At 44.7% G+C, this 10857-nt stretch overlaps 1 protein-coding gene across 2 annotated transcripts in view; it reads right to left on the bottom strand.

Moving 5' to 3' along the window:
* Nucleotides 1-8189: 8189 nt before the first annotated feature.
* Nucleotides 8190-10857, bottom strand: part of SIGLEC1 (sialic acid binding Ig like lectin 1) — a 147272-nt gene continuing 144604 nt past the window's right edge. For both annotated transcript variants that reach the window (XM_029594240.1, XM_029594246.1), the window contains 2 exons: nt 9913-9985; nt 8190-8674 (listed from right to left, as the gene is read on the bottom strand). In XM_029594240.1, coding sequence (XP_029450100.1) covers nt 8645-8674; nt 9913-9985 — 103 coding nt within the window. In that variant the 3' untranslated portion in view covers nt 8190-8644. The remainder of the gene's footprint in view (nt 8675-9912; nt 9986-10857) is intronic.

Here is a 10857-nt window from a genome sequence, read left to right as displayed (position 1 = left end):
GATTAGCCGAATCAGAAGGAGACAAGGAAGTTCAGCATTCTGAAGCAGAAGCAGTGACACACCAGCTTGACAATCACTGCTCTAGGTTATAAAAAATATTAAGGGCTTTCTGCATAACAATGCTCACTAGGAGCTGGGGGCGAGATCACCTGCCACAGGCTTCAGGCAGTGAGTGGAGGGATGTAAGGCAGAATCAGTATGGCAGGGCTGGCACCAGAAAGGCTGATGGGGTTTTGAAGGCCCTATAAGCAGCGAGAAATGGCGCGAGATAGGAAGGGAGGGCTGAGTAATGAGAAGGCGGAAGAGTAAGATTTATTCCAATGTATTATTTAATATTTTTGTGTAGTTTGATATTAATCATTATATTTTAGTTTGATTACTGTTGTACTTTAGTTGCTTTATTATTATTGTTTTTATTATAATATTAACTTATTTAGTTTTTATGTAAACCACAATAACATTTTGATGAATTTATGGTAAATCAAGCAAATAAACTCAAGTAAACAGATCCGCAGAGTGGGGTTGACCCGGAGGGCTCCTCTAGTGATATCACGGCAATGGTCCGCAGAGCGGGGTACACCAGAGAGGATTCCAACGTAGATATCACAGCAGTGGTCCACAGCATGGCTACTCACAGTGGCTGAAGACAAGTAGTAGTTCTGTAGAAGGCCTCGGGAAGCGAGGCAGGCAGGAGTCTGGGTGAGAGGCCCACCGAGGAGCGGATAGCCGAGAGACAAGGAAGGGCCCCCTAGGAGGGGATACCCGGTAGTCTCACACCACGAAAGCAGCAACCGGAACAAGCACTGAAGCGAGAGAAGGTGGATTCAGCAAGATGAACTTGTTGCCAAGTCATCGGCTGTCTGGGCTAGCGAGCTTAAATGTCCAAGTTGAGTGACGTCATCTGAGGGGGACGCCCCCGAGGATCCCGCCATGACATGGCTAAAGCTAGCCCGGGAGTGCACGTGCGCGCCTAGGGAACCCCGAGGATAAGATGGCGGTCGTCGGCGTCCATGCTGCTCAGGTGGGCCCGGGAATGGAGGCAGGTAGGTCGGCGGTGGCTGGCAAAGGCCGCGAGTTCGCCCAACGGAGCCAAGGCAGAGAAAAAGGAGGTGAGCAAGAGAGGTCGCAGCCGTCTGCAGCCGCGGAGTGTAACAACAGGCTTAAATAGGATACGTCAAGCCTGAATGGATATGGTGGTACATGAGATGCTGCAACTGGAAATGTCAGTCTACAGTGTTCATGGCTGGAGCGAGACAGGCTAATGAGGGATATGTCAGGCCTATGTGGATATGGTGGAGCATGGGAATACGCAGTTGGAAGTGTCCAGGCCATGGAAGTAATGGCTGCAGCAAGATAGACTTATGCAGGATACGTCAGGCCTGAGTGGATATGGTGGAGTATTTATTTCAATTTATATACCGGTATTCAAAAGAAATCATACCAGTTTACATTCTAAAACAAATTACTTTCTAAAACAATAAGATACATAAAAATGAAAACAATAAAACATTCATAAAAATATTCAAATCTAATTTAAAATAACACAGCATCAGTAAAGAGACTAACAACAGTCGTAATCTAGCCATTTTCCTTGTCCTTCAGATTTACTTACTCCCCTTCAACATTTTGTTCTCCAAATGCAAGATTAAATAAATATGTTTTAAATTTCTTTTTAAAACTTGAAAAGGTTGGCTCTAATCTCACATCGCTTGGTAGCTCATTACATATACAAGGGCCAGCCAGAGTTAGAGCTTGTTCACTTTCTTTCTGTAAGTGTGACATGCTGCAGCTGGAAGTGCCAGGCCACAGTGCTAATGGTTGGAGTATAGAATGCTGCAGCTGTGTCAGACCAAAGTTGTTAGGGATGGAACATGTCATGCTACAGCTATAAGTGTCCGACCACAGTGTTTATGGTTTGAGAATGTCATATTGCAGCTATAAGTGTCAGGCCACAGTGGATTCGGTTTAAAAATCACATACCGCAAGTGTGAGTGTCAGGCTACAGTGGTTATAGTTTGAAAATGACATGTTGCAGCTGTGTCAGGCCACAGTTATTTTGGTTAGAAAATGGCATACCAGAGCTGTGTCCAGCCATAGTGGTTATGATTTGAGAATGGCATAACATAGCTATAAGTATCAGGTCTCAGTGGTAATGGTTGAAACATAGCATGCTGCAGCTGTAAGTGTCAGGCCACAGTGGTTATGATTTGAAAATGGCATGCTGCAGCTGTAAATATCAGGCCACAGTGTTATGGTTTGAAAATGGCATGCAGCAGCTGTAAGTGTCAAGCCACATTGTTTATGGTTGGAGTAAGACAGGCTGATAGAGGATAAGTTATTCTTCAGTGGTGGTGTTTGAGGAAGGGGATATCAGTGGAGTCATGCCCCAGTGGTGATTGGTAACCACCATCACTAAGGCATAACTCCATTGTCTTCCCTTGCCTGCTTTGCCCCAGCAACTGTTTGGAGCGAAGCAGGCAGAGGAGGACAGTAGAATCATGCCTCGGAGGTTGCATTTGGGTAAAATGAGGCAGACCAGCTGAGTGGAGTCATGCCTCAAAGATTGTATTTGGGAAAAAGGAGGCAGAGGAACTCAGCGGAGTCATGCCTCGGTGGTGGCATTTGGGGAAAAGGAGGCAGAAGAACTTAGTGGAGTCATGATCCTGCAGTGGTGCTTGGAACATGGCAGGCAGACAAAGGATGTATCAAGCCCCTGATGTTGTATGAGGTATATGGCACTGTAAGGATGCTGCTGGATGTGCTTCCATAATCCTGTGCTTTTAGTGTTGAAGTATGTTAATATAAGGCTGCTGGCAAGATGTGCTTCCAGACCCCTGTGCTGCTGTTAAGCGATCTCCCCCTCTCAGGCCATCGGCTATGTTAATATAAATGGTGCCGATGGCCCTTTGCCCTTACCATGTGACAGGGCAAAGGTAGCGCCGGCGCCATTTTGAATACTGGCATTACGGCCCGAGTGCAGGAGGTCGCTCCTGGACCCCCGCTGGACTTTTGGCAAGTCTTGTGGGGGTCAGAAAGCCCCCCCAAGCTGGCCAAAAGTCCATGGGGGTCCAGCAGGAGTCCGGGAGCGATCTCCTGCACTCAGGCCGTATTGCCAATATTCAAAATGGCACCGGCGCTACCTTTGCCCTGTCACATGGTAAGGGCAAAGGGCCATCGGCGCCATTTTTATTAACGCAGCCGATGGTCTGAGAGCGGGAGATCGCTCCCCACGCTCCTGCTGGACCACCAGGTAATTTTAAAAGGTTTTTTGGGGGGGAGGCTAAGGGGGTCATTTTAAAGGGTCAGGTGGGTTTGTTTTTTAATCGGGCCATCGGCGCCATTTATATTAGTGGCAGCCAAAATGGCGCCGATGGCCCGAGAGTGGGAGATCGCGCCGGGACCCCCCCCCCCCCCCCACTGGACCATCAGGTAATTTAAAACATTTTGGGGGGGTTCGGGAGGGTGGGGGATTTGTTTTAAAGGGTCGGGGTGGGTTTAGGGATTGTTTTGGTGTGCCGGTTTTCCCGCCCTCCCCCCTCCCCCGATTTTTCACGATAAAGCGGGGGAATTTCTATTGTATCGCGACTCTAACGATTTTTGACGATTTAAAAAATATCTGACAATTTTTTTAAATCGTCAAAAAACGATTCACATCCCTAGTGTTGTGGCTCTGCGATTGGCTTTTTAGACTGGGGAGGCAGCAGCAGTGTGGTTGTTGAAGTGTGGCCCAACTGTTGGGGACAAGGCAGGCAGATGTGTTAGTCACAGTCACTGGATGTGGCCGGATGCTGGATGCAGGCCCCATTACTGTTATTGAGGCATGGCAGGTAGACAGGCAGAGTAGCCAGCGACAGGACCTTCAAGTTCCTTTCATTCAGCTTGCCACTCGCATGGCAAATCTGGAAAGCCAAGAAAAGGCAGATTAATTTTAAGGAACACTAGCTTCTCCAGCAAATGTGGTGATAGCCTGGAGCTATGTCTCCTGTCATGGAAAACACTCTTTCATTGGGGAAACTAGATGAAGGGCAAGAGAGATAGTGCTGAAACACTATCACTAGGTCTGGCCAGATGCTGGACTTATGGCACCAATATGCTAGCACATCTGTCTCCATGTCATCAGTGGTCACTGCGAGATACTGTGTCACTGAGATTTGAGCTGCCATCTCCTTTCCTGGTATTGGACATGTGTCTTTCTTCCCAGCTACTTTCGCAATCACCTGGGACAGAAATGAGGATTGTATCTGTTTTACTATGCTGGAGGAAGTGCTAGGTGGTGATGACAGGGTGCTGCTTTGACTTGCACTGCTGTCTGACCTGAGCAATGATGGTGTTTCCTCCTGTGCTACATCCCTCCTCTCCTCAACCTCTGATGCTCTAGTTGACAGACCTGCTTTTTTCATGTGTGTCAGATTGCTGGCCTGCAGTGCGAGTCTCCCTTTCACACACAGATCACATAATGTAGCACGCGTGCATGTAGGTTTGTGATCAGAGGTCCTGGTTCCTATTCCAAGGACACCAAACAATGCAGCACCTCAACTCTCATTCCCTCTTCCTGTTGAAAGCCCTCCAACTTTTCTAACAGGATGTTTACTATAGGACTGACATCTCTCAAGGTGGCGCTTGTGGCACTCAGCTCCTCTGTGACATCTTTAAAAGGCTTCAGGATTTTCACAAGTTGTCTCATGACTGACCAGTCATGATGCCCTAGGGGAGCCTGCTCACCTATCTCTATTTCCCGAGACAGATCATGTAGGGGTGTCTGCTTCTCTACTAGGCTCTGCAGCTTCGTGTAGGTAGAATTCCAGCGGGTACCCACATCTATGTTGAGATGCTTGGGAGGCATCTCTAATTCCTCCTGTTTTACATGGAGAAGGTCCCTCGCCTTCCCACTTGGGTGGAAGTGTTCAGCTATTTTTCTATGTTTCTCTAGGTACACATGCTCTGGATCTCTGGACCCCAACCCCAGGGCTCCTTCATAGCTAGGTGCAGAGTATGAGTAAAGCATCATACACCCTGATATCCCCTATTGGATACTGCCTTTAGATATTAGAGCCATTGTCGGTGACAAAGAACCCTGTGTTAAGACTTCTGGCTCTTTGATCCAGCTGCCAGCCTTTCAGCATTTGTCCAATAGCTTCTTAAATATTGGCAGAAGTATGGGAACCATATGGGTGAGTGTGCAGCAAAGCCCACCTGCATCCTGTTGCTCTGGCCCTTGTAGAGCTGCTGTCTACCCCTATCTCAACCAGGTCCCAGCATTGTACCATCAGAGAGAGAAAGGAGTGTGAGGAGTTTGTGAATGTCCAGATGTCACTTCTGAAATGCACAGGGCTTCTCTGTGCCTTCATCAGCTGCGTCCCAGATGCCTACGGCAATGTTTGTACAAAGAGTGCCCTCCAGAACCACAAACTGTGGTTCTGGAGGGCACTCTCTAGTTTGGCGCTAAAAGCTGCAGCAAATGCCTGAGACCCACATTCTCCACAACCTGCAGGGGCTGATCCTCTAATGTGATCATCTCACCAATAGTCCTAGTCTTTGGATGCTGCCTGTCTCTTTCCCCACTTTGGATGCTGCCTGCCTCTTTCTCCATGATAGTGCCACCGAATACCACCCTATTTCCTCCATTGTGGGCTTTCACTTCTTAGATATAGCTGGGGACTCCTGCTGCCAGCCTGCCATCTGACTGGTAGAAGGAGCTAAAGTCTTAGAAGCAGCTTAAGGAACACTAATCCCCTTTTCAAATACTAGTATCTTCTGTCTTGTAGTAGGGCCCCTCCCCGACTACTGCTACTACCATCCCCAGGTGAATATTGAAGGGATGCTACATCTCAGAATTACTTAAGTGGCCCAGTTGCATCCCTCGGCTGATGTCCTTTGCACAATAGTTACAACGCACAAAGCACTAGGGATGTGAATCGTTTTTTGACGATTTAAAAAATCGTCCGATATTTTTTAAATCGTCAAAAATCGTTAGAGTGCGCGATACAATAACAATTCCCCTGATTTATCGTGAAAAATCGTAAAGCGGGGATTTGGGGAGAGGGCGGGAAAACTGGCACACCAAAACAACCCCTAAACCCACCCGACCCTTTAAAACTAAACCCTTACCTCCCCCCACCCTCCCAAACCCCCCCAAAACTTTTTACGAGTACCTGGTGGTCCAGTGGAAGCTCCAGGACTGATCTCCCGCTCTCGGGCCATCGGCGCCATTTTGATGCCACTAATAAAAATGGCGCCGATGGCCCGATAAAAAAACAACCCACTGACCCTTTAAAAATCGACCCCTTAGCTTCCCCCACCCTCCCGACCCCCCAAAAACATTTTAAAATTTCCTGGTGGTCCAGTGGGGGCGCAGGGAGCGAGCTCCCGCTCTCAGGCCATCGACTGCCACTAATAAAAATGGCGTTGATGGCCCTTTGCCCTTACCATGTGACAGGGTATCCGTGCCATTGGCCGGCCCCTGTCACATGGTAGGAGCACTGGATGGCCGGCCATGGCCTGCGCCATTTTTAAAGATGGCGCCGGCCATCCAGTGCTCCTACCATGTGACAGGGGCCGGCCAATGGCACGGATACCCTGTCATATTAAGTTTGTGTAAAAAGGAAAATCGACAGTACATTTATCTATCTAACTGCTATCAATTTGCCACCGAGTGAATGAACTCTACGCCTGTTTTCCAGGGGAATTTTTGGCAAGAGGACTATATTTATTACTAATCAATTGCAGCTTTACTTCTAGTCAAAGTTTACCAAGGACAGTTATAAAAATACTAGCATGAAGGAGGTTTAGTGACGTTCAGATAGAAAAAAATGCACTGCTAGGCCATCTATACCATAAGCCCGCTTGGACATTTGTGAAATATTAAAGAGTATGTTTCATCTAAATGGTTCCCTTTTTAAAAGAAATATATTTGTAAATTGTAAGTGCCGTTGGGGGAGTAATACATTGAGAAGTATATACTGAGTATTTTCTCCATAGACACAAAATGGGGAAAAACCTTTAGTGCATAGGCTGTCACTATGCAGAGAATGCCCTGTTGCATTGTGAGCTAATTTGCCCAGTAATAAACTTGCCACTGTAACTTGAAAGTTTTAAAATACTTTTCTTTAAAAAATAGGGAGCGTGGGGGGTCCTCTTTCTTTTTTTCTTTTGCAGGATCCTTTATAGAAAAGAGTCTTACTTAAACATTGTAAGATCCTGTTTGGTTAAAAGGCTGCACATAAAACCCAATTATGTTTTACTATTATTACAATGGTACCATCTGAGTGTAGAGATCCCTTGGGTCTTCATTAGGTGGCCTTAGATCTCTGCCCTTAGATAGATAACAATGAGGGAGATACCATCCCATCAGCACCTCCCCCAGAGGATGTATGAGGTGGTTGAATCCTTGCCTAGAAAGGGGGATCAGGTCAGCAATCAGTGTGGTCTTCTGGTTTTGCTTCTAGAGACTGAGGAGCTGCTTTTCGGTTATGGCCTTCCCACTTAACAGGGTTTTAGTAAAGAGGAGATTTTAGTAAAGAGGAGATTCTTTACAGTGTACTCCCTGTCTGTGAGGATCTGTCTTCCGCTTTTGAGAAGAGACTTTTGTTGGAATTTGGCTAATTTTGGATTTTGAATCAAGGTGAGACTCTGGTCCAGCCCTGGGGAGGGTCATTCCCCAGATCCGGAGGCCAGGGGGCAGAAGATCTGAAGCACCTTTCCATTTCAGTGAAGGAGCTTCAGTGACTGTTTTCACCATCAGAAAAAGAGCTGGGGCTGCGAAAGTATTTTTTTCCCTTTTGGGGTTGTGAGGAGGTTTAGTACCACCCCTCCTGATAGTTGGAGCTGGACTGTAATAGCCAGTTTCCCGTTCCACATCTGACCTCTCCTCAAGAGAGAAATTGGTTAGAGGAGTTCGAATAGAAGAAACAGGATTGTTTAGAAACGCACAACTGGAGCTCTACCCCTGGGAACACAGGACACCCGCTGGGGAAAGACCAGGAATCTGTTGGAATTCAGGTACGATTTCTCAGGGCTTTGGGGATCCTCATATCCAGGATATTTATGCCCGATTGGGACACTTGCCCATTCAGAGCGGGAAGGGGTAAGCAGCCTCCCAGAGAGTAGTACCAGGGACACATACACAGAGGACAGTGAGAGAGTCCACCTTGTAAATACCCAGTTGAAAACAGATGTGAAATGGAGCAGTATTCTACATGATTGGACATTTATTTAATTCTGAAGAATCCAAACAACATTTATTTTGAACACTCACACGGTGTCCTGCTTGTAGCACCAACACCTTCAAAGAGCACAGTAACAGATTATCAGAGGAAGATCCCCCACCGCCTGGGCCTAGAAGATTAGCCTTCTCCCTATTAGCAAAGAATCCACTCCTTGGGACCATGAGAGTTAGGGAAATGGCAGAAGTGTTAGTCCCAGAAACAATTTTTTTTTAAAAAAGACCCTCAGGTTATAGTAAAATCTTAAAAAAAAACAAAAAACGGTTACACAAGAAAGTGTCAAAAGTCCGATTAAATACTAACTGTGATTAAAAAGACATAAAACCATCCAGAGCTCTCAAATTAAGACTCTGGCCTCCTTGTATCTTTACATTATTCATCTGCAAACAATAGTTTTCTGAAGTGCAAGCAGAATATTCACATCACCTTTGGGTTTCACAGGTATTTTCACTCTGTAAAGGTAAAAAAAAAAACAACATCTTTGTGACAGTCAATGATAGCTCACTTTTAAATTCCTCTCCCTCAGTCATTGCTCTCTGTATCCCAAGGAAAATCCATCCTTTTTTTTTCTTAGACCACAATTTTATTCTCTGGATTTGAGTGTGGTTGCTAACAACTGCTCATTTCAGAAGCAGCACTTTTAACTAGTTGTAGTTATCCACGGTGGGCAAACTGCGTGGCAGGGCAGGAAAGTCGCGGGGCACACTGGTAACAATGACGTAGCAAGGTATAGGAGAGAGCTCCTCCCACTTAATTACAGGACTCTAGATGCCATCCTATCCTTGCCAGCCTGCAAGGGAGTAGATTTTCACTGCAGTAAAAAGACAGAGGGAGATTAGGGAAGTCAATGCATGGTTCTGAGTCCAGTGTAGGGAGGAGGGCTTTGGGTTTGCTCCCCATTGAGGAAAATGTAGTCTGTATTGGGATTTAAACAAGTTTGCATGAAGGAGAAGGGAGAATGATTGGTCGCGAGTTGCAGGAGCTACTATCAGTTAATTGCTCGCATGTAGAGTTTGATGTTCAGAAGGAAAGATGAAAAGAAGGCAAGGGCAAGTTCCATTTGTAGCACAAAACCAGCCTTTTGTGCACGCAGCACAGTTCTAACCAAACCCATCCTTCATATGGCTCCAAACATGAGAGGGGCAATAGGTCCTATAAAATACACATGCATTTTTTTTCTATTACTGTCTGAACATTTTTGATGTATATTATCTAGAGTCAAAATGGTGGAAGAATTCCTCCTAACGGTGAAGTATCAAGAACCATTTTGAAATAAAGGTCATATAACATTGTTGTTCTTAAAAAATACTGCACAGCATTATTATATGGTCAGGCATTGATAAGAAAACAATGAAAACCAGGCAGGCCACAGAGATTTAAAAATTTTTAATTCATAAACTCCACACCTAACAAACATTTTGATCTAATGCTCTAGATGTTCTTTGGAGTTAAGAGAGTTAAATGGAAATATTGGTGAGATGGTGAGTTCATGAATTACATTTTTTAAATCTCCATGTTGTGCCTATTTTTTCATCTGTGTTGCTTGACTAGCTTTACTGTAATATTCTTTTTGTGTGTGTGTTTTGAATTTGAATTTATCAATGGAAGATATAAGACATGGACTCTTTTCCAGATCAGGAGTTAGGAAAAACAGCAGCAATTAATAAAGAGCTTGAAATGCAAACAATACCTGTGATTGTTCATCTTTGGATGCCATTTCTATTGGGACGTCATCTATATTTAATTTAGAAAACTTAAATTTCCTAGAAAAATAAAATGCAATAATGAAACACGGGAGAATTCAATCATTTCATTTTAGGGCTGGCATTACAAGCTTGGCTGGGCCTAACATAGACTAGCCTTAGTTATAGTCGTGCAGAAGTCTAGGTTTACAGAAAGCTCAGTTGTCTTTATTCGGCCAGATTTGTGTAAATGTGCAGGGAACGCGTGTGATGTGATGAATACAAAGCGTGCAAATATTTGAAACTGGTCAATGCAAGATTTGGGGAACAGTCTTTCACTGAAATGAGCTGAAATCTGTTGCCCTTTCGATTTAAGTAATTTAATTTAACTTCTGATTTATATGCCACCTTTTGTAACTGGCTTTTGATAGTAAAAGTGTGTGTGTGTTGGGGGGAGGCAATTCCTTGCAAAACACAGAGTTTCTTTTATAAATAGAGCATATGCCTGTTTCTTATTACTGTTTTCATTTAAAATGAATGCAAAACTGTTTGGAAAGAGGATTGAGAAAGGAATAGCATCATCTACGTAAAATACAAGATCCTTGAAGGGAACAGATTACAGAAATGTCTAACCTAAACACCATAACGTGTTTACTTTATTTTTGTTTATTTAAAATGTTTGTAACGTGCCATGTTGCTCAGGACATGGAACAACAAAATTAAAATAAACCAGCTGCATAACATTCCAGTTGGATAAAATATTATACATTTAAAAAAATAAATCATTGCCTAGCAAAGAGTCTTAAGCAGTAAGGGCCTTAGGTTTAGATTCCCGCTCTGATTTGATAAATAGTTTCTTTCCTTAATCCTTGTAGGATGGATCTCTTAAAAGATGCAGCGCCTGTTAATTCATAAGAGACAGTCGGCAAACATACGATAAATATCAAGCGTCC

Source organism: Rhinatrema bivittatum, chromosome 1 (assembly GCF_901001135.1).
Source record: "Rhinatrema bivittatum chromosome 1, aRhiBiv1.1, whole genome shotgun sequence".
In the NCBI taxonomy this organism is placed as follows: Eukaryota; Metazoa; Chordata; class Amphibia; order Gymnophiona; family Rhinatrematidae; genus Rhinatrema; species Rhinatrema bivittatum.
This window is presented reverse-complemented; position numbering and strand designations above follow the sequence as displayed.